Below are 25,514 nucleotides of genomic sequence, written 5' to 3' on the forward strand. Positions count from 1 at the left end.
TAATATATATTTTAGATATAACATATATGTTTAAATTATATTCAGTTTATTTTGAATTTATTTTGTATATATATATATATATATATATATATATATATATATAGCCGTGTCTCCGGACCCACATTTTTTGGAATTGCTGTGTTGTACCTTCCGTACCCGCACCCGTACCCAGGTGACATAGGTTAGTATTGTATTACGTATTATAAAGTCAAAGTTGTTGGCATTATTTATTCAATTACTTACTGTGGCTTGTTTACTGAGGAAAACATGCTTTGGATATAATTGATTTGATGTAAAGCTTGATTCTTTTTATTATGGAATTTTGGTGTATTGTGGACTGTTGTTTTTAGACTACAGAAATCTCTACAAAAATATCATAACTTAATAATGTAATCTATTAAAGGACTTGTGGGGATCACATGTTAGCATCGAAATCCACAAAATGTTCAATGCAAAAGCAGAAAATCAGTGGAGTTACTAGATAGCAGGGTACTATCAATAGTAGCTTATTTGATCATATTGAGTGATTCTTGAATCCTATGCTTCTGTCAGGCATCTTTTGCCTATAGACTTCGATTCTCTCTTCAACTTTGTCATGTTGATCATTGAGGAATGCATTCAAAGTGTTTAATCGTTGTTACTAGAGTGTGTGCGATTGGTTACTTTTTCAGTACAATTGGTTGCTCTTTCAGCTTGAAGTTTTGTTAGTCAACCTTTGGCTACCGAACTGGCTTTTGTTAGCTGATGAAATTGTTGATTATGCAGGTGAAAAACCCCTCAGCCTGTGTTGAGCATGAAGCTAGCACCTCTAAAATTAGTGAAGATCAACTGTTCTATTTCCAGCAGAGGGGCATTGACAATGAGAAGGCTGTTGCTGCCATCATTGGCGGGTTCTGCAAGGATGTCTTCAATGAGCTTCCGCTTGAGTTTGCTTCTGAGGTGAATCAACTTATGAGTTTGAAACTAGAAGGCACCGTTGGGTAAAAGTGAAGCACTTGACGAGATTAGATAATGAAGCATATTTTGTAAGCCGTCAAGCTGTGTATTTGTTGTACTGTGTTTTATATTTTATGACCATTTAGGTGGTCGAGTTGTAAAGGTTGTATCCATATCTGTAGACGCTTGGAAAAAAGAAGGATGTATGAGCAGAATGAGTTGCTTATCTATGTGGGGATTGATTGGTGTGATGGTATTGCATGCTCATTGTTGATTCATACAGCACAACATTGCTTTTTTTTTTAATGTAATTATACAATGAGTCGTCATTTGGTTCTACCAGCTTTTCTACTTTTGGAGTCCTCGGAGTCGCCCAGTGGTTAGGGCTGTTCTGTGGAAGATGGTGGAACCGTCTTTCTGGGATATATTTTCTCTGGGATCATATTGGTGGCTTGCCTAGTGGGTGTCCTTCGCTGGCTTAGGGCACCCAACCAAGGTGAAAATTAAGGGCCAGTTTGGATGATGTGATTTGGGGCCTCAAAACTGAGATTCACGTTGGATATGGAAACTGGCTTTTGCTTGTTTTTATAAAACAGGTCGCACCCAGAATTTTCACGGTTGTAACCTGGTTGTCCCCATTTTCCAGCCGGACCCCCTTTGTTCCATCTGTGGTTCTAAAAGGACCTGCCCTTTCCTGGCCAGGCTCTATGCCTGTCTCTGACTGGGCCAGCCCTTTTCCGGCCAGGTTCTCTCTGTCTCACTTGCTGGAAAGGGCTGCAGGCTGACCCTTTTGCGGCAGCTACTTCTTGTCTCCACGGCCAGATGTAAAAGGGCCTCAGGGCCTCTTGCTGGGTCATTTTCTGGCTGGCCCATCCTGTTTTTTTTTTCCCTTTGGTAATTGGTGATCAAGTGAGAAGAAAAAAAATGGCGATTTGGTAATTGATGGTTGGGTTTTGAAGAATCTCTGCATTTCATGGAGAAACAGTATTGAGTTGTATGGATTTTACAGAAGATATTAATGTGCAATACATGTTCCACTATTGGCAATTCGTCCAATTGTTTTTTATGACTGTTCTCTTGGTTTCAATTTTCTGAATGCTTACATCAACAAGACCGAGCTTTTCTTACATGTATGGCCTTGTTTGTTTCATGCAACCTACATGGGAGAATGCTCAGTTGGCAACCTGATGTAATCATTTTCTATCATGAATGAAACAAACATCAAGGGTCTGTTTGCGTGTCATGAGGGTGCCACTGCACCTTTTTTCGCTCTTTCCTTTCCATGGAAAGAGAATCGGGCCAACCCCCACGGGAACACTTTCTGCTAAAAAGGGGGGGATCCCGTGTATTTTGAGCTATTTTTCCTCAAGGAAAGAGAGTCCTTCATTTGTTTGGTCACAGTGGGTCCCATGGAAATGCATGCCCATCGATGCGTTTTCATGGAAAGCACCAACTTTCCGTGACAAACAAACGGCCCCCAAATCATCATGGTGGCTCAAGCAAGCCCTAGTTTTTCCTACCACCAACCACTTTTTATACGTAAATTCATTCCTACCTTTGTCATGAAAAGCTTTCACATGAAATGAGCTGACAGTACTTTTTAGAAACCAGTGTCCATTCCCATAAAGCATGGAAATGAAACAAAAGAGGCCTAAATATGTCAGTTTAGTGTGCTCAATTGAATGGAGTTTGAGAGGTTTGTGTATTCTGTACTATTATTGCATGCATGCACACAGATAGCAGAATTCATCCCTGATTGTTCAAAGAGTAGATGGTTTTACTTCTTTGTCCCTTTTTTTTGTTGGGTGGTCACATCTGCAAGCTCAAAGCGTTCTTGGTTCTGTAATTGTGTTGATCTTTCATGTCGATGTGTCTCTCCTGAAAATGTGACTGATTTATATTGAAAGCAAGTTTTTTATTAAGTTCGTGGTTTTTATGAACTATTATAGGTCATGCTGGTATTGAAGTAATGACTTGCAATGTGCATACCAATGTTTGGGTACATGCCTATACCAAGAAATTGGTGTTTGAAATTTTTTTGCCTCTTGATTTCGTGAAAAGTTTGTTTTATTTGCATGTAACTGTCTGCTTGAATTTTGTTTCATTTGAAGTTGTATATTGAACTTTTTATTATTATTATATGTTTTCTATGTTATTTGGCTGCTGCCATTACTTTTTTGGCTAGTCACGTGTATGACCTGCGGTTTTAAGACTTCTTCATGTAGGGAGTGTCACTTGTCAGATGTTCATGGAAGTGCTTTCATTTGCACATTAAAAGGGTGTTCTATGCTGATTGGGTTTTCTTTATCTGCTGTCATCTCATTGCATTTAAGTTCTTTTTTTTTATTTTTAGAAGCATTTTTTCCAGCGAGGAAATGTGAAGATGCTAAAGCCTTTCAAAAATCTCTTTGTTGAGTTAGTCTCGGAAGACCATTTATGTGGATTAGACAGATTCTTTTGGGCAGGTTGGTCCCTTTTTTTGTGTAATTTGGAGATTTTTATAGTGTTAGGTGTTGAAATGATCATAAACTGCGCTTATAATGATGTTAAACGGAAGAAAACAAAACTGCTTACTTACATGAATGACATGAGCTCTTTTTTTCATAAGGACATTGGAAATATTATTTTTTTACTTAAAATTATTGTGATAATGATTTTTTATAATTTTTTTTGCAAAACCACGTTTGCTGTCATCCAAACAGCAACTTTAAGATAACTTGGTTATATACAGTTTAATAGTTGTCATCCAAACAGCTAACTAGGTTTTCAGAATGTTTCAAAAACCAAATTTTAAACCAAGTTTTTAAAACCAAGTTTTCATAAAGCTAGGTTTTCTCAACCTGTCGTTCAAACATGGCCCAAGTGACCCAACCTTAAAAAAAGTTTTTTTACTTTGAAAAAATGACTGTACGGTAATTTGATGCATTTTCTTAAAAATCCTATAACTTTTTATATACTCTCCATGCCCAAAATCTCAAATATTTGGATTTGAAGAGACCTTTATACCTTTTGCATATGCAAACTTCTTCTGTATATGTGAACTTCTTTCCAAATATGTGACAGTTTTTTGTAGAACAATCTCTATTCTCATATATGTATCTATCTGATCAGATGTCGAAAACTTGTATTTTTATAGTTATTGAAAAGTTGAGACACACCTATAACTTTCATGTTCTGAGTCAGAATAAAAAATCTTCTAAGGTTCCATTTCTGAGTTTCAAAACTAGAATAGAAACATGGTTTGCACCCTTTAGGGTTGTCCATTTTCTATTTGTCACATGCTATTTTCTGACCATCTGCACCGAAAATCAAAAAAAAAAAGAGACCGGGATGCTAGTTTTTCTCTATCACAAAGATCATCTCGATCTGATAAGCGATTGGAGAGAAACATCACTTGAAAGATAGATTGTTACACCTAAACATACAAATAACAAACACAAACGAGGATGAGAAAGTTCATATAAAATATAGGTGATCTTGAGGAAGTCCACATAAAATATATCTCTACTTTCTCAAGTCTGTATAAAATATATGTAGACTTCCTCAACTCTGCATAAAATATATGTAGACTTGAGGAAGTTATGCAGAGTTGAGGAAGTCCGCATAAAATATATGTGAACTTTCTCAAGTCTGTATAAAATATATGAGAACTTGAAGAAGTCCACATAAAATATATGCATACTACCTCATTTTGTTCAAGTTTAACAAGAAGTTCACATATAATTTTATGCAAACTTCATGAAGTTCGCAAAAAAAAATGTAGACTTTATTTTAAGTGGGCATATGCGGCACTTGAAGAGCGAAGCGATATATCGGGCAAACTTCATCAGTTTTACGCATGCGAATGGTAAAAAAGACATTCTAATGTTGGCTATTTGCAATTTTAGACATGCAGAGAATATCACAAATTATGAAGTTTTTAGAAAAATACATCAAATTACCCATACAATACCATCATTTTTCATTCTACTTTTGCCTTTCAACTAGGTCTATGCCCCACCTTACAAGAAAACTCCAAATGGTATAATTTTGAATCTGAAAAAGGCTGGGATCCAAGGCTATGCTTGAACTAGGAAAGTTTGAGATCGAACAAGTGAAGGCTACCTGTCGAAGACTTGGCCCAACTAGTGGGGGTTTCTCATGAGCTTATCAAGCTTCTGGAGTCATTTTGGGATTGTTCATCAATATTTCAACTGGGTCATGCATAGGGTTAGGCCCAAAGTTGAGATCACTCGTATTCTAGTCGTCTTATGGATTATAGCTTTAGGCCCAAATATGATACAAGGATTTAGGTAGCAAGTCTTGGGCAATCATTATTATTCTTCCATGTTTGGTTTTTTTCGTTGCCTTGACATTTTGGCCAGGAAGATTATTCTCTTACCATTGTTTGAATTTGAAAACAAAGTCCTGTGGAAGCTTTAGTTAGCACGTCTCCAAAAAATCTAGTTAACTATTTTTGCCTTGAACACAGAAATGTCTGTTATATGACTGGCAACATAACTTTTTTTTTGGATAGGCAAGCTGGGGTTAGGCAGACCCCTACCAGTTATACAACTGTACCATTGGGTTTTGAACCTGCAACGTCCTAACACAAGGTGGTGTGCGGAGCCCCCATTGTTAACTAGCAGCATAATTTGATGAAGGGTTACGCTATGCATAATTCCCAGGCCCTTTTTTCCAGTAATAAGACCACTGTTATGGTTTTGACATCTTGTTATGGGACGAAAGGTGCCACATTGAACCATGGCATTATTTTGGTGTCCACAGTGTAAAACTCGACGAGTATCCTCCTCCTTTGCGGCATGGAAATGCATACTCTGGGTATCAAAATTTGTAATATCCTTCAACTTGAACGCCTTTAAGTTGACCCACCTAACCAAGTGTGTGATGTAAATCGGAGGGCGATTTACGAGAAAATCTACCAATTACGATTATCTCTACTGCATAACTAGGAAAAGCTGAAAAAGATAAGAAATAAGTGAAAACTTAACAAGTAAATGAGATTCTTATATTTCCAAAATGAACTCCTAGGCTTTTCCTATATTTATAGTAAAGAATTCTAATTCTAGCATACTCAATCTACTATTATTGATAAACAATAATTATGAAAGCAAATCCTAATTCTATTAAACTACTAAAAGAAGATATGAATTAATTATTAAGAACCAATATCCATTACATTGACCCAAATGAGAAAATATCAAAACTAAAATAAAATGCATCTCATATGATCCAATAAAGAATGTGAACCCGAAAAAACATAGGTACGCAAATCCCTTATGAGTGTCTCTAGCCCCTTTGGTGGTCTTAGTTAATTAAGCAAACACCATTAAAATTATATACTCGTCAGTCCAACACTTTGAACCTACATAGAAAAATAGAATAAATAAATAGCATCAATATTCATATAGATTTTCTAAATATTATAAAAAAGCAGGGGTAATAGGTGCCAAAAATTAGGTGTTTCATTACTTTTTTTTTTAAATGGCATTCTTCTAATATGTTTTGATAGTGTCATTAAAATTTTGTTTGCCCATTCTCTACATAAATTTCAAAAGAAAAAAGCATCACTTACATGGCATTTGTAATTTATTCATAATCCAATAATTGCCATTTATAACTCCATCTTTACGTCCCCATCACACACACAATTTATTGCATGAATGTGAATCATTTGGAAAATTGACCATTTGCAATAAACTTACCTGTTTCAAAAGCATAGCCTAATTTTTTTTGCATGAATTTCAGTTTTGGAAATCTTTCATTTCAGTTTCCTTCGTTTAAGGCCAGTTGTAGTAGGAGCTGCAAACGTTTTTACAAGGTGGGTCTATAAAAAGCTTTTTGAATAGAGTTGAATCCATTGCAACATGAGAAACTTGCTTGCCTTAAAATTTGCCTTGCTTTACCCATGGTATGCTTATGTTTTTTTAAGATTTATTATTATGGTATATATCACTTTTTTATTTTAATATGATAAGTAAATTTTTCCTTTTTATTTTGTTCAATTTTTGGATAATTGGATAAATAAGATAAGACAAGCGGTTATATAGTTGTATTTTTGTGCTTTAGTTTTTGACTTGCATGTATTAAATTAAACATACAATAAGTTATATAAAAACAACATATATTTGCTTAAGTTCTCTCTCTCTAAAACGCCCCCCCCCCCTTTTTTAAAGAACATGGTTGATTCATTGCAAAAGCTACAGTTCATGATCATTAATGTCTTCTATTGAGATCCTAGGGACTATTCCTTATTGTCTTATATTTTTTTATGATAATGAGCTCCAAATAGCATCATGTCAAGTTGTTCATCATCTTCGTCTGATTCAATGAGGCTAAGTTGGTCAAAGGATGGATTTTGGTAGCTGGATTGCTTATGATAACAAAACATTACTAGTTGGTATCTAAAGCAAGCCAAACATGTAATTCATGGAGCTTTTCTTGGGAAAATAATGCATGGTTGGCTGAAATATCCCAACCACGTATTGTCAGCATGTTAGGGCTTTACATGAAGTAGATTTAATTCATAAGAATTGAGAGAAAGAATCATGTGGATATACTCATGGAATTGTGGAATTGTGTTGCATGGATGGTAGGTGTTCCATCATACAAAATCTAAGTTTATTGTGGTGGTTAAACTCTCTTATATATTTTTCTTACAAAAAAATAAAAAAACATCTTATAAAGTATATTAGACCAGGTCATATTTTGAGATGGTTACTGGACTGGGGATTTCACTACAAGAAATCTGATATTTACTTGCGCTAACAAACACTAATATTTACCGCCAATGATATTTTTTTTTGCTAATTTATTTTTTTCATGTAACTTGCTCATACATTCATTCATTCTAAAATCAACTTGCTTATATATACATTCATTCATACATGCATTCATTTAAAAATAAACCAGATTATACATCCATTTATTTAAAATGAATCTCTCATTCATTTCATTCATTCTAAAATAAACATACTCATAAATATATTCATTTTTTGTATTCAATATGAATAAACTCTTAATTTTATTTATTTATTCATCCATCACCAAATGAACATGCTTATAAATACATTCATTCAAAAATGAATTTGCTCATATATATATATATATATTCATTCATTTATTAAAAAATAAATATGCTCATTATATACATTCAATCATTTATTAAAAAATAAATATACTCATACATTCATTCATTTATTTAAAAATGAACCAACTCATATATTCATTTGAAATGAACATACTCATTCATTTCATTCATTCATAAATGAAAATACTCATACATACGTTCAGTTTTTGCAATCAATATGAAACAATTCTTACAACATTCATTATCACCAAATGAACATATTTATATGCACATTCATTAAAAAATGTATGTGCTTATATATACATTCATTTATTTAACTTGAAGTAGTTCATACCATCATTCATTTTATTCATTCTAAATTATACTTCTCATTATTTTATTTATACTATAATGAATCTTTATAATTCCAACATTTATATTTAAAGCCCTATAAGAAACACAATATTTAAAAGATACACATACAACTATATATTTTTTTCTTCAACCCTATGTAACTTTAACTTCCAAAACTCCATTATTCACATTTAAACTTTCATAACTCAAACCTCTATAACTCCAACATTCACATTTGAAGTTCTACAAAAAACATAACATTTAAAGCATACATACACACAATTATATATATTTCTTCTTTCAACCCTCCATAACAAACTTCCATAACATCAACATTCGTATTTCTTTCAACTAGATTGAAGTCTTATTTGCGAGTGATGATATATGTGGTACGGATTTTAGGCCATGGTGCATTAATGTTGAATATTTTAAAATGAGATAGTCTAAAAGTTCACGCATATATTCAAATCAATATGAAAAATTTATACATGTAATTAATGTCAGATAATAAAAAAAACAAGTTTTATTTTAAATATATACAAATAATTTGAAAGTTCATGAATTACATAGAGGAGAGATAGTCTCAAAATTGGAGATCCATCATGCTTGTATATGAGGCCTGCAAATAAACATAATTCTAAATTATATATAAGAACAAAAAAATAAAATTAGCAGACATTCACAAAATAAATTACATAATTAAGAATTAAAATGCAAAACCATAAAATTTAAATCATACATGAGAAAAAAAAGATTTATCATGCATTCACTAAACAAGTTACAAAATTATGAATTAAAATGTATAAATCTTTAAATTCTAAATCATATATACAAAAAAAATATGATTCACGTAATAAATTATACAATTAAGAATTAAAATGCAAAACTCCTAAAATCTAAATCATATATGAGAAAAAAATCAAATTTAGCATGCATTCACCCAATAAAGAATAATAGAAAGTAATTAAAAAATAAAACTCCTAAAATCTAAATCATATATAAGAAAAAAAAACTACAGATTTAACATGCATTCATAGAATAAATTAAATAATTAAGAATTAAAATATAAAACCCCTAAAATCTAAATCATATATGAAAAAAATAATTTGCATTCGCTCAATTAATATTAAAATTAAGAATTAAAATAAAAAACCCCTAAAATCTAAATCATATATGAAAAAAAATAGATTTAGCATGTATTCATAGAATTAATTATATAATTAAGAATTAAAATGCAAAACTCTTAAAATCTAAATCATAAATCATAAATCATAAATCATAAATGAGAAAACAATTAGGTTTAACATGCATTCACTCAATAAATAATAAAATTAGGAATTAAAATGCAAAGCCCCTAAAATATAAATCATACATAAAAAATATATATTTAGCATACATTCACTAAATAAATTATAAAAATAAAAATAAAAAATTTTAAATTTAAATATAAAACTCTAAATTCTAAATCATATATATAAAAAAAGGCAAATTAGCATTTATTCATAAAATAAATTATACAATTAAGAATTAAAATCCAAAACTCCTAAAATCTAAATCATATATGAGAAAAATCAGATTTAGCATGCATTCACTCAATAAATAACAATAGAAAGTAATTAAAATGCAAAACCCCTAAAATCTAAATCATACATAAGAAAAAATTAAATTTAGCATGCATTCACTCAATAAATAACAAAATTAGTTATTAAAATATAAAACCTTTAAAATCTAAATAATATATAAGAAAAAAATTAGATTTAGCATGCATTTACAAAATAAATTACATAATTAAGAATTAAGATATAAAACCTTTAAAATCTAAATTATATATGAGAAAAAAACAGAAATAAATGCATTCACTTGATAAATAACAAAACTAATAATCAAAATACAATACCTTTAAAATCTAAATCATACATGAGAAAAAAAACAGATTTAGCATGCATTTATTTAATAAATAATAAAATTAGCAATTAAAATATAAAACCTCTAAAATCTAAATATTATGTACAAAAAGAAAAAATAGATTTAACATATATTCACTAAATATATTACAAAATTATGAATTAAAATATAAAACTCCTAAATTCTAAATCATATATAAGAAAAAAATAGAATTAACATGCATTTACAGAAAAAATTACATAATTAAGAATTAAAATATAAAAACCCTAAAATCTAAATCATATATGAGAAAAAAATAGATTTAGCATGTGTTCATTGAATAAATAATAAAATTATCAATTAAAATGCAACACCCCTAAAATTTAAATAATACATGAGAAAAAATTAAGATTTAGCATGCATTCACTTAAAAAATAATAAAATTAGTAATTAAAATGCAAAACACCTAAAATCTAAATTATACATGATAAAAAATGAGATTTAACATGCATTCACCAAATAAATTATAAAATTAATAATTAAAATGCAAAACTGTTAAAATTTAAATAATTAATGAGAAAAATTATATTTAGCATTCATTCGCTAAATAAACTATAAAATTAGTAATTAAAATATAAAACCCTTAAAATTATAAATTGCAAAAGAATAAAAAATATACCTTGGGTGAGGTAGTAGTGTCAGGCGTTCATATAAGACACCATCAATGGTGGTGGTGGTGGTGGTCAGTAAACACAGAGACAACGCCAATAGTGGTGGAGAGGGAGAGTGGTGGCCAACAGTGGTGAGAGAGAGAGATAGAGTCTGCGAAAGAGTGAGCGAATTTTGGATTTTTTTAATGTGTTAAGTTTTTACTTATGCACTTTTTATGTTTGCTCGAAAAAACTCTTTTTTTTTGGCGCAATTCTTTTTTATGCCAGAAAAAATATTTTTATTGGAGCACATTTTGTGTGCACCAGAAAAAGTTTTTATAATATACTAGAGCAGTACATTTAGCGCCAATATAACCCATATTTTCACTGACGCTAAGTAAATAGCGCCAGTGAAAATGTTCTTTTATTGGTGTGCCAGGGGACATGCCAATAAAAGTTGCTGTAGTGTTTCTCCCCTTTCTTAATAGCCATAGGATGAGACTATTTCATAATGTGCTAAATTTTATCAATATATTTGTAATTCTCATTAATTTTCCTTTCAATATTGATAAATTTATATTATTTTAACCGTCTTATAGGGCCCGACAATCTGGGCCGGCAGATTATCTAGTTTAACATAAACAGAACAAAAGGCTTTGCATTCAGCTCAACAAGTTTATTTAAGAGTTCATCATGTCAAGGAGTAAGTTTGAACAAAGGCGGATTGGATCGGCTTGAAAAGCTGAAAAATATATATACATTTTGGCTGGATATATTACTTAACAATGTGTATAAGAGTTTGGTCAGTTCAAACAATACGATCCCTTAGAGAAAGGAAAAAAATGAAACTATCAGATTGCGGGTGATTTGGACTTAGAAAGCCATGAGTCCCAATCACGAAAGCCTAAGGAACAAACTTGCTACTTATGATGAACTCGTCGCTACTACTTATGATGAACTCGTTGCTACTTCTGACTCCCCTTCCATGTACCCGACACTGATTCCCAAGCAGAGTTCAACATTTTCCTTTTTTCCTTTAAAACAAATATTTATTTCATTCAAATATGCTGGCTTGGACTCGGTTTGAGGTAGTGATGTGTTGAACTCAAGCACGTTTTGAGCTGAAATGAGTAAAATATTGAACAAGGCAAGCTTGGATCTTTCAACTTGGTTTTTGATAGAGTATACATATACATAACAACGAGTAGATAAACCAAAGGGGGCTCCGCGAACTGAGAGAGAGAGAGAGAGAGAGAGAGAGAGAGAGAGAGAGAGAGAGAGAGAGAGAGAGAGAGAGAGAGAGAGAGAGAGAAATTTTGGTTTTTTTAATGTGTTTGGTTTTTTCTGATGCACTTTTTATGTTCGCCAGAAAAAACTCTTTTTTTTTTTTTAAATGTGTGCACCAGAAAAAGTTTTTATACTGGAGCAGATAAAGGGGTCTCATCTGCCCAATGGGAGGCTCATGATGTCCCAAGTCGAAGGTGTGACGAGTTCTAAACTCAAGGTATGTGTTCCTTGTTGCAAAGCCGAAGCTATTAAAAAAATTGGCAGTTTTCTTGGCTATTAAAAAAAAAGAAAACTAGTAGATAAGTTGGTCAATTGAGATGGTTCTTTTTTTTTCTTTCTTTTGTACTTTGATATTGAAATTAATGAGCTAGCTCAGATGCAGCTTGAGCTTGTGATAGGGTGAGCCTGGGCTTGTGGCGAGCCAACACTACTACAGCTTGAGCAATGCAAAACCAGTTCTTTTTGGTGTGTTCACCAGCCCTACACAAAGCAAACCAAATGAATGTGACTACATCAGATCACAGTCACAAGTCAATATATCGGCCACTTATCCTTTGCCAATTATATCTGTGTATCGGCTACAAATAGCCTATATATCATTAATTTATCAGCAATTCAAATAAAACAAATGATGTCCATAGATTAGTCTAAAGAGCACCAAGTATGGCATGCCGAAATGAAATCCAACAAAGACTCGCCTGTTCTCTTTCTAGTCTAAAGAGGACCAAGTATGAAAAACTAAACTTTGAAATTGACAGTATCCAAACAAGACCAATACTCGGATCGGCAGGAGAACGAGAGGACCATTTGATAAAAAATCTAATTGTGTATTTTTGTTATTTAAAATAGGTTTAATTTGTCAAAAACAAATCAAACTTTGATTAGCTATGAGCAGGTTTCTCAACAGTCCATACCCTGATAAAACTAGATCTAGACCTTCCTTTTGACAGGCTTACCAGGTTCAGTTGTTAAAATCTGAGCTGTATTGGATATTGACTAGAGCCCATACATATCCAATGCATAATCTTTCATCTAAAATTAAAAAAAGAAAAAAGAAAAAAGAAAAAAAGGAAATTATATGCTGAAGGTTATGTTAAATAGGCTCTAAATCTATACTTCAAGATATTCGTACTGAACCTAAAGAGACCCGATAATCCAGATCTCAAATCTGATGAGATCCGGTTCATGGTGATGGAGAGGAAAAGAGCAAGAACTGCTACATTACAACCAAGCCACAGGCTGCAATCAAATAAGTCCAATTTCTGACCATTTTCAGACAAATATCATAATGGCAAGTTGTAGATACTGCCAAAGATAAAATAAAATAAACACAAAAAAAAGAAGTGATAGAGGAGGGCTTGAGGGGATAACGTTAATTAGGAAGTAGGTTTTGGAGATGAGGGAATAATAAAGGACAAAAAGAAGAAAAAAAGAGAGAAACATTAAAAGAAAAAGATGCTACATAAAAGAAAAGTAAAAGAAGAGAAAAAAAAATGTTATGCAAAGAGAGAAAATGGCCACTTGCTAGTTATCATGGCTAGGGCTGGTAACAAGCTGAACGAGACGAGCTTGAAGTGTTCAAGCTTGGCTCATTCTTGTGGCAAGCCAAGCTGAGTTCGGGCTCATAATCAACCCACCCGAGTTCAAGCTGGCTTGTTTATAGAAAAAAAAACATTGTTTTATAGCCGAAAGAAACAGGATTACAAAAAAAAAAATACATATAAAATGTATCTAAAATATATTTCTTACTACCTAATGAGTTTATTTGAGTCAAACTGAACCTAGTAACTATTGTTCATATTCGACTTGCCGAGCCTTTTTTATGAGTTTGAACGAGCTCTTTACGAGACAAACATGAGCTGGCTCGGCTTGTTTCCCAGCCCCTACTCATGGCCTTTTTTAACCTTTCTTAACCAAATTCACCAAGGTAGTTTCTTAGTGTGTGTCTGGATTTGTGGAATTGGGTCTAATAGAATTCCAATTCCATAAACAAAAGCGAAGAATTTTTTATGTAATTAGATTTCAAATACACACAATTTCATAAATCCACGTACACCCAGTATGCAATTTAAAGACCAATATATTAAAAAAAAAGCTAAAAAATAGGTTTTACTCTAGTAAATATAGTGATACATCTTGGCACCTTTTCTAACCTGCTTTACCTAATGGATGGGCACTTGGTTGAAGAACGACATATATACGCCATATCGTGTTCTTTTAGCCATATGTTATCATGCATCAAATAACCAAAAACCTATTGTGAATATGAATAATTGTTTTAAAAAGCTATAGAAATAAATGAAAAAAGCATATCAATTTATTGATATAACTATATAAATTCAAAATATTTCAAATAATCAAAAGACAGCAAAATGATCCGATATTTAAGATCCAAAAAGAATATCAAAGATCCAAACACATGATATTATGGATCCGACTTTGAAGATCCACTCAGGATATATCCGAGATCCAAATATGGATAAAATAATAAAATATCCTTGTACCTATTTAATGACATAAACTTCAAGTTTTATTTATTTGATAGAATTCATGGATATTACATATGGTGGTTCAGGTTTGAGCCTGATATCCAATCGAATCCTCGTCTGTTTAGTGATCAGATTCGGCAAGAAAACCATAAATAAATGATAATAGTATTTGTACATCCGATTCAGAGTTCAACAAGATCCGATTGCAATTATATGTAAATGTACATCTGATTAGGGTATACACCCCAGTTGAACCTTGAATTCGGTAAAGGCTCCATTTGTTTGAGTATGAATCTGACTCGAAATCTTATTAGGTTGCATCCGGTTATATCTGACCCGAATCTGATCCGAAGTCCAACTTGTTTGCATCCCCCTCGATCTAAACATGGGCACACTTTATATAATTGAGCCATGGATCCTCAAAGAGTTCGGCCAGTACCAGCCACGAGTTCTTGACACGTGAAAAGTTAACCAGAAACTCCCTTCAAAAAATATGAAAAATATGATATCTAAATCTCCATCTCCAGACTCTCATTGGGTTCTATAGAGCAGAAAGCCTTCTTCATTGGTTTCAAAACCCACTTAAGATCAAATAATTTATGTACTATTTTTTTTTGTCCTCGTAATGTTCTTCAAGCAGTGAAATCTTAAGTTTCCTATTGGAGGTAGAGGATGATTCTTGTTGGAAATGATTGATGTTCATATCCCATAGTTTGAGTCATGATTTGTCACACAAACATAGACTGTTCACTGCAAAATCATTATTGTCAATCTTTTTTTTTCTTGTTTATTACACGGAGAAACTGCATGTGGGAACTAGTACTGCGAATCTTATTTTAGTGAACCTTCAGCATTAGCAGAGGTTTCCTATGCTTTCCTTTTATTTTCTTTCCATCATTAGTAACAAGTTATTTATAGACATAGTTTTCTCTTAATTAGATTATTTGCCCCTTCTACGTTTTGCTTAGATGCATAGAGTTGAGATAGTTGGCAATGAAAATCTCAATACTAGTACTTACAAAGGAGGGAGTTGCAATGTCCATCATCCCTGCCAATATAGGGGCCGTTTGGATGATGACGCCCAAAACTTGGCTCAAAACCAGGTTTTGGTTACAACTAGCCGGGTGACACCATCTAGGCCAGCCATTCATTTTTTATTTTTTATTTATTTTTTAAGGTATTAATGACCAAAACCAGAGATTTTATGTTTTTTGGTCATCCAACCAGGTTAGCAACCTCGTTTTTTTGCAAACCAGGTTTTGAGGCAAAACATGGGTTTCTCAAAACCCAGTTTTTGCCCCTGTCATCCAAACTGTACCGTAGAGTTTGCAATGCCACATCAAATATGTGTTCCCTCGAATTCCGCGTGTATTCAAACCTATGAAACACTTTCTCACTTGAGAGAGCAGACCACTTTTTCTTAGGGTGGAAAGTTATTCATAGTTTTACAAATATTCATTTCAGATTCTGAAGCAAAATAACCGAAAAAAGACATGCAATTTTCACATTTGAAAAGTTTTGCTTGTGAAAACTTTCTCCACCCTTTTGTCCTAAGGAAACAAATCACAACTACTTTTTCAAGGGCTGTAATCTACTCTCCTACCTGCAAATGTACCCTCCAGACTGGAGTTGGAAATTCTAAATCCAACATCCTGACTTTATCCCATACACCTTTGTTAACCAGTTTTTAGCTAACCATCTTTTGTGATTTGATCATAGTGACATGAGGTACAAACGCTTCTAGATCATATAAGGACAGGTTGCTTCCATCCCATCGGAATTATAGATGGATTTAACATGGTCCAAATGCTGGGAATTTGGATCGCATCTTTTTTCAACCTAAAAACATGATTTTAGGTGTCATGAAAATATTGCACATTATAAGCTGTTGATTTTTGAAGCTTCAAAAACATGCCTATGTGTCATAATTGTTTGATTCAAGTGCTGATTTCCACTAAACAAAACATGTAAATTATATAAGGTTAGATTCATGAAAATTAATAATAATAAAAAAACATTTCTCACCGCAACATGACCAAATATTCACTCACCTTCTGTCAAGTGAGATGAACCTCTAGAACTGCATGCATCTGAACTTTTTTTTTGGGATAATTAATCGAGGAAAACCACCTCATTCACTTGCTCGTCAGCTCATTCATATAAAAACTTCGGGCTCACCTTGCCTATCAGAGAGCACACCCAGCTTCAGCCTTGCAACAAGGGATGCACACCCGTTGGAGTCTAAGCTAAATGTATTGAACTCTAAGTATATATACAGATTTCAAAATAATTCAACAAAAAGGTAAATTGTGTTGACATCTGCACTAGAAGAAAGTATAGTAAAGAATCTAAAAATCAAAAATGGATGTTTCGATCTAATGATCACAGAGAGATTAATATTTTTACTAGATTTTCTGAATAAAGAAAACAAATTGAAATACATTCACATTTTCAAGGTTAAAAGAATATACATAACATGGCAATAATCTGAGAGGACAAACTATTTTAATGCCCAGCCCTAACCCTAACCAATGGAAACTTGACTACTGTTATTTCAAGATGTGTTCCACATCAAATTTCCCATTTATTTGCACTCAATATTTTTAATATATATATAGATAAAGAAGCTTTATATTCACGACAAAAAGAAAAGGACATAAGTTTCCATGAGATGACTAACTCATAAGTTTGTGAAAAGGAAATATTGTACCCCAATGTCCACACTCAGATTTATGTTGGTCCCTTCATATACATTACGTGGATATGCCATTTTCCACAAAACTTGTTTGCATATCAATAGACAGAATATGTCCCACTCCATGTCCTCTATCTATGCAAGAGTTTGGATGGTACAAATTTATCATTGACACCTGCAGGCCCTTTGGCCTCTATGATGATTTTGTGGGTCCCACCATGGCAATGTATCAGTAAAACAATCAAATGACTTCCTTTTCCTGTCTTGGATAAAGGAGAGAAACATCCATGCTCTACAAGGACTCACTTGTAAGGGTCATGATATGATGGCCAGGTAAAGCTCACCAACCGGAGACTCCATTGTTTTCATATGCTTAGAAGTGAAAACAACAATCATATTTTTGCTTTGATTTTAGAAGTTAAAAGTTTATTCAAGCCTTTTGTTCCCTTCATTATTATCCCTGTCAGAACTAGGAGGTTGTAATTTGATGACCACCCAAAGCTAACAGGTTTGAATTTTTTTTTTCCTTGAGTAGGTCAAGTGAAGCCTTTCATCATCGACTGCTCATTAGCAGATATCTGACTGGTAAAAAGTAAAACCCTTGAGTTTCCCCCTACCCACTCGAGAGTACACCTAGCTTCAACTTTGTGGCTGGGTTTCAAGCTCATGCTGTCCTTTCAGCTTGGGTGATGTTCATAAGTGGCCCTTATCAAACTAGTCAAGCCCACGTGGACAAAATCTACAGTATTCATGAATTAGAGGTAAGCAATGGGCCGGGCAGCCCGTGGGCCTGCCAGGCTTGGGCCTATAAACTAGGCCCAAGCATGGCCCGAACCAGGCCAACACGGGCCGGCCTGCAGCCCAGCTCAGCCCGTGTGTATATATATCATAAAAATATAAATATATAATATATATTATGTATTATATATAATATAATAGGCCCAGCCCAGCCTGATTAGGCCCACATGCCTAACGGGCGGGCCGTGGTTTTCCCAGCAGGCCAGCCCCAACTGGGCTTTCGGCCTAGCCCGTAAATTGACAGGCCAGGCTTTGAAGGGGTAGACCGGTTGCCCACCCCCTATTCTTGATAATTATTTCACCTTGTTCTTTGAAACTTTGAGCATGTTTATGTTCATACTTGCACCCGTTTAGAATCCTAGTTTTACATTTTACACCCACTAATGGAATATAAAATGTTTAGTGGATAGATGCTCAAATAGATTTTTACAATGTTTAATGAATAAATCAACCTATCTTTGGATAATTTCTGGTAGAACACTACAGCTTCACATCTTAATCATTCCAGGTAAATGTCTAAACTCTCTTTAACTCATGTTAGTTAAAATTAAGCCCTATCCAATAAGGGAAACTTTGTAAGCGATTATGTTAATTCAATAAAAAGTAAAATTTTCACTGGTCATTAATGTGGACAAACAAGTCAAATAGGACGCCTGCAAAGGGCAAGCACCATGCCACCAACCAAACCTGGCTGCTTTCCAAGCAAGTGAAAACAAATGAGAAATATTGGAAGGGATTAGTTGTGGGCGACAGGGCAGGTATGGGTATCAATTAAAAGGTGCTATAAAAGCTACAAAAACCACTGAAATAACAAAAAACAACAACAAAAGAACTCTAGATTGCTACTAATAGTTCAATTCCCCTTCCTCTCTTGAAATTGGGTGATGCTCAAGAATTCACAGTTCATTTAGCACCAACTTGCATTATATCAAGTAATTTGGATGTTATATTAGCATTTCAAGGCATAAATTGATTAACCATTTTGCATGAATATAACACAAACAAATCTCAATTTGATTCACTTGATCCAAAGCATATAGAGTTCTAGATGGACCATCATAATTGCACCCTATGTCCCAAACAAAGTTGTTAACCATTCAATCATGCTATTTTCTATTACCCATTGAAAGCTAGAGTATGTTGTACTCTCTCTCTCTCTCTCTCTCTCTCTCCACACACACATTTCAAACCTGCAGCCACGCTTATGTACGTGCGGGTTAAAAGTCTACGCATTGTGCTTGAATGTCAGCATTAGAAAAGTCAGAAGTATGAACTGTTCTCTGTTCAGGAGTTCTAACTTCTTTTGGTTGGTTGACCAATATAGTTGTACTTAAAAGGGTTGCCGGGACATTGTGGACAAGAGCACACCAAGTGTCCTGTCTCAACTGTATATTAGCAAAATACACCTAGGGTAGTACTAGTATGCCGTTTTGAAAAGAACACATATCTTCTGTTCTTGTGAAAAGCTAAAAGTTAATTATATTTGTTATACATTAACAGTTGAACACCTTTACCATTCTAACTTGGAGGGGCCTCTAACGTGGATTTTACTAGTTACGATGCCGTAGCCCATTAAAGAATCTAAAAATCAAGTATGCCTTGATATGATGCCACTTTTACAGAAAAATAGGAATTAAAAAAAGATCAAGAAAAGACTTGGAAAGTAATGTACACAAGTTTAACGAATGGCAGTAGATAATTTTCAGGGCTTATTTTTTCAATACTGCAGCTGGTTTCTAAATAATCTTTCATCCTAAATGGGGTGGGCTTAGCAAGTCAAAATAAAGAAAAATTTCCATTTAGTGTTCAACGTTTTCTCTTAATTCCAAAGATGAGCCTCACTTTTTGAATTTCCTGATATAGGCCTCTATTTTTATTGAAAATGTCCGGAAGAAACCTAGCTTTATCTATTAACTCATGTTATATCTCGAGTTAAATTACAGCAATAGCCTTCATAATCAGACGTTCAAAATATTTAACCTTTCTCTTTTATGAGGATAAATATGTATTTTCCAATTTCACAGGACAATATTAAGGCAAAAAAAAAATGGACGTTGGCCTGAAGCCCCTGTATCACAGCACAGTGACAAACGTTTTTATCGGCAATTTCTCATTTCCACCCACCACTCTTCGATTTGATGATCAAATCTAGTGCAGACTAAGAGGTCAAATCAACCAATCACCATCACCCAGTTCACCTCCTGAATGGCTTGAAAAGTATCAAACTTTTCACAGTGATTTTTCTGATGTACCCAAAATGCCCTTCCTCCCTCCAAACCTGCCCCATGATTCCCAAATATCACACCCAACCTGATAGTGATTGACGACTTTTTTTTTTACAGCGAGACACGTTTAAACAACTTGTTGGAACAATCGGTAACCAAAAGTAAGATTTAGAAAAATCAAAATCCCAAGCCTAGAAGCACGTTTTTAATATCCCTATCTTTACAACTTCGATCCCATATCTAACATGGACTCCAACAAAGATTGTCTAAATTGGTTTTGGATAATCTTGATTGGAGCCAAACAACATGAAGTAAACATGATCTGATTTAATCAGCCAAAAATAATATTTTTTTTCTGTAACTTATCAGCGAAAGTAATTAAATGGATCTTAGCCAGATATATCTCTGTTTGCAAGTACAATCTAACAAAAACATGAACACAACAAATGGAACAAACACTACAATGATGAGGGTCAATAGCGGTGAATAACAAAAAAAAATCTCGTCACTATTTGATAAAACAATAATGGCAAATTTTTTGTGCCCGCTATTAACTTCATTAGTGATTATGACTTTTTTTTCAATGAGACACCTTTAAACAACTTGTTGGAACAGTGGGTGACAAAAAATAGGATTTGAGATCCCAACCCTAGATGCACGTTATTAAGATTGTTATCTTATTGTTACGACTGAGTTTGCATGATATAACTAGGCTTGAACATTAAGAGAGTCAATGCTTCGCAAGATCAGGTGACCTCTTTCACGCTTGAACTTGGCAAGCCAAATCGAGAACAAAAGAATAGAAAGAGAAAGCTTGAGAATCAGAAAATCTGATGATCCAAAAGATGAAAAATAAAAAAATTTATAGACTTTAGAAAGGCCAAGACGTTTTTGTGATAAATGAAATTAAAGACCATAAATCAAACAGTTTAAAAATTAAACAAAAATGACCCTAAACAATCACCCGCCTTTAACTAATGATCAAAGACGTAAAAAACCGTCCAAGAGTCATAATGCCCCATTAAATGCATTTTAAAATCTTTCAAACGATCAAACCATTCAAAAAATAAAAAGTCAAAAAACAGTTTAGTCAAAGCGAACCTCAACACCTCACATGTGCTTCGCAATGCAAAGTGCATCATCAAAACGTCATATTGCACCTCAAGCGCTTTTAAGCACACACGGGCGTGTGCACGAATGGTGTGTCTATTCCTATACAAAACACGCTAACGTTCACAAGTCACTCTAACATACAAAGTTTATGAAAGTAAAGAATAGAGAACAAGCACTCCATTTAAACCACTAGAAAAAATTCTCTCTTAGACATGAGACTAAATATTTTCAAAGCACTCTCCGTGAAAAACAATAAATTATCAAAAACTTTACAAATATGCTATATTTTGAAACTTTTTTTTTAACACTAAAGATTGTTAATACAAGTTTAGCAACTCAACAAATATGCGTTAGTATAGAATTTTTAGTGTAAGACACAAAAAAATATAGGCTGTGTGGGTCTATCTCAAGGTATCTGCTTGTGTCTCTGTTATAAGGATACTCCAATTTTATTCTTGTGTCGTGTCTTTGTCATATCATTTTTAGATGGAGGACATTATACAAGAAGAACGGCTCTTGTGCTTTTAGCCATATCCATGTGACACAGGGATGTCAAAAAACTGAGACAAGTTGGGATGTATGCATTTTGGTTTAAGGACCATAGAGGAATCTTACTCCCCAAACACCCCAAACTTTATGGTTTCATAGATTAAGATAATACATTTTGAAATCTCAAGATCTTAGACAAAACTTGGCTGGCGCTTAGGTCTGGTCTGAAAATTTGTGAAACCAGACCCAGGTCTATATGCTACTTGGATCTTATGGGTTCAACCTAATTAGCTGGTGGGACTCACTGCACTAAGACCTAAGCTGGGTCCTATCCTTTTCGATCCGGATGCGCGTACGGTTATACCCGACCCAACCTGCTTACGGCTCTGGCCTTGCATGGTTGATTGTAAAAAATACTGACGGGTAATATGGGAATTTAAAGAGTACGGTATGAGCCGACAAAAAGTCCACGAGGGCGGGTAAAAGATGCGTATAATCGTCGGGTGCATTCCTTGTTATCGAAATTACATAAATAACCTTGATCTTTATGGGCTTTTTCACCTTGTGCTTTTCCGTGAAAAAAGTTTTGCTGAACGATTCGTGTGGAAACGAAATAGATTTTGCCTTTTAATATCTTTTAATGTCAATTCACTCTTAATAACAAAATTTCTTTTAATGTCAAAATGAAATCTGAATTTTAATTTCAGTGCATTTCTATTTTATTTCTTAATGATAAAATAAAAAATCAGGAATTTTTCGTTGATTCACGTGGTGTTAACGAATCGGGTTTGGTTCAGATTAAGGTGAAATCAGACCTGACCCTGATTTTCAGTTATGGTATCAGGTACTCTGGTCTAATCTAACCTACCATAAAAAAAAACATGAACCAGAACCCGGACCATACTCGATAAAATACTATTTTTTATTATTTTTACATTGAAAATTTATGGGTCTTAATCAGAACTCGTGTCGCTAGGGTCTAAAATAAAATTTCACAAACTTTACCCAAATTCATGTATTAATTGAACCTTCGGGTTTGAACTAAGGTATTCTTATTTATCACCATACTCGGACTGATGCAATGGTACGGTATGGATTCAGTACACATTGATCCACGCTCTAGGATCTAAACGCACGTGAAAGCTTATATAATGCAGAGTCTGAATAGAACTCTGAAAAATGGATTTTGGGATCTGTGCATTCTGTTTCGACAGAGGCAGTCCAAATAAAAATTTTGTGCAACTCGTGCAACTTTCCAACGAATCCAAAAATACGGGATTCAGATTAGAAGTGTTCAATCTACGGACTCGAAACTGGGACTGACACACGACCCTATGACAGACTTCCAGATTCTGTGAACAGTCTGTTCGACACTGCAAACAGTAGAGTTTGTGAAAACTCTCAACAAGAATATCAAAGTTCAGATCCAGACCTTTCCAACGAGCTATGATACACATTTTTTTAAGTTTTCTACAAGGCTCTACAACATTTTGAATTTGGGAAATGATATGAGATATGATCAAAGGAATTCAAACTTTAAATATTCGACAATAGCAAAGAGATTAGTATTTTTGAGGCACTTAAATGAAGATTCAATTAAAACTCAGAACATGAAAATTTTAGATCTAGGTTCTAGCTTTCCACAAAATAAAACAAAATGAATTTTTATGCAGGAAAACTCAAGATAATTAAGAAATACAGAACACCTTCAAGTATGTTCAGTAACAGAAATGTGACAATGGACCTCTGTCAGTTTGATACCTTGACAACATTTTTTAGGAATTTAGACGGCCGATTCACGAAACGAGCTCAACTACAAAGTTGTAGACAATTGTCTTAGCTTTTCGGGAAGGTAAAGAACTCAAAAATTCATGGAGGGAATCGGGAGTAATCTTTAAAATACAAAATATTGTTCACAATGTTCTGGACGGGACAGGGTCTGATAGATTCAGTCTGACCGACTGATTGACAGGGATTTTTTGGTATCTTTCCAGCCGAATCAGGCCATGACCTCAACATAAATGTTGTAGGTCTATGTCTTAGCTTTCCAAAAAGTCTAAGAACACCAGAATCCGACCAGTATCAAGGCTGATACAGTCGATTTGTTAAGGTTGTCTCTGATAACCCTGGACTCAGGTAACTCGTTTCTTGACAGAAACCGAGTTAGGTAAAATCACATTGCTCAAAGACAAGATGGAATTGAAAATTATATGCAATAGAATAAAATACTCTTAAGAAATTAGTACATCAACAACACCCAATTAGTTTGTTGTTATAATCAACAAACATCAAGAACAAAATATCAAAGTAACAAGAGAGATTGAAATATCAAATAAAGTTTTTCGAGGAAGGCAATAGGGAAGATGTAGTTGGGCAGCAGCCGACCCCAACACCGGGTGATGGATGATTTTGTGGATGTAGACTCCTCCGGACTGCAGCTACCGTGGCCTTCACCTACGAGATCGTCCAACCCCAACTCAAGCTTCCTTCCCTTCCACTAAGAACCACTCACAACACTCCCTCACAAAAATCCTTGATGCCGTCATGAGGCAACTTGTCATGGACTTTATCGGCTTAACCGAGCCGAATCAAGCCAAGTGATAAAAAACAAACTTGTAGATCACGATCTTAGCTTTTCAACGAGTTAAAGATCATGCAATTTAGTCGATTTTTTTTTCTCAAAAACAAAAATCCACCAGCTCATGGTCGACCACCATGAGGCACTTAAGCCCTCAAAAAGGTGTCATAATGCTGGCGCCCACTTGCTCCAATCATGCATAAAGGGAGGTGGACTTCTCCAGTCGCTGCCCACTTGCCCAATGCATGGGCTCCTTTAAAAAATGGCTATCATTGCTTCTCCAACAATCCCTTTTGACCTCCTACGGGCAAACTGATTCAAAAATGGGTTATATGTGTCCAACCCAAAATAGTGTCAATTAAGGTTTGGGTTGAATTGGATCTTGGATAAGATCCAAGATTCAAATGATATTTTTTTGCTCCAAAAACCCTTCACGATATTGAGTTTTTTTAAATTGAAAAAAAAAAACTACTATGAGTGCCTCATACACCCTCTAGTACCACAAAACAATCCTACAGGGCACTAGAACTATCCAGATCCATAGAATCTGGGACCTAAAAATAAAAAAAAAATTATATAAAATAAAATACATAAAAAAAAGCATAAATGATTCCAGACATACAAAATGAAATCAAACATAGAAATACAATTTCTGAGAAAACAAAATATCCTAGAAATTGAAACATGATATTCAAAACAGATCTGGATATGCGAAGATCCAATTGGACCCAGATGGTCCTGCATGATTGGATCTGACACAAATTGCATCCTGGATCGAATCTTAGGAATTGGATTTGGATCCAATTTATCTTCAAAGCTCGGATCTTTAGAATGCTCTGCATCACGGACCCTATAGTGTTTGGTAAGGGTGAGGTCTATGTAAACTTGACCCATTGACACCCATGGAGACGCACCAACTTTCTCGGGTTCTGTGATAAAAGGATTTC

The 25,514-nt window shown here is 34.0% G+C and overlaps 1 protein-coding gene across 1 annotated transcript in view; it reads left to right on the forward strand.

The window, feature by feature from the left end:
* The window catches only part of LOC149817018 (iron-sulfur cluster assembly SufBD family protein ABCI8, chloroplastic-like), a 37,429-nt gene extending 36,263 nt beyond the window's left edge, over positions 1–1,166 (forward strand). Inside the window, exon 2 of the mRNA XM_089988165.1 lies at positions 766–1,166. Coding sequence (XP_089844291.1) covers positions 766–984 — 219 coding nt within the window. The 3' untranslated portion in view covers positions 985–1,166. The remainder of the gene's footprint in view (positions 1–765) is intronic.
* The last annotated feature ends 24,348 nt before the right edge of the window (positions 1,167–25,514 follow it).

This window comes from Nuphar pumila, chromosome 14, assembly GCF_984573655.1.
Source record: "Nuphar pumila chromosome 14, dmNupPumi1.hap1.1, whole genome shotgun sequence".
In the NCBI taxonomy this organism is placed as follows: Eukaryota; Viridiplantae; Streptophyta; class Magnoliopsida; order Nymphaeales; family Nymphaeaceae; genus Nuphar; species Nuphar pumila.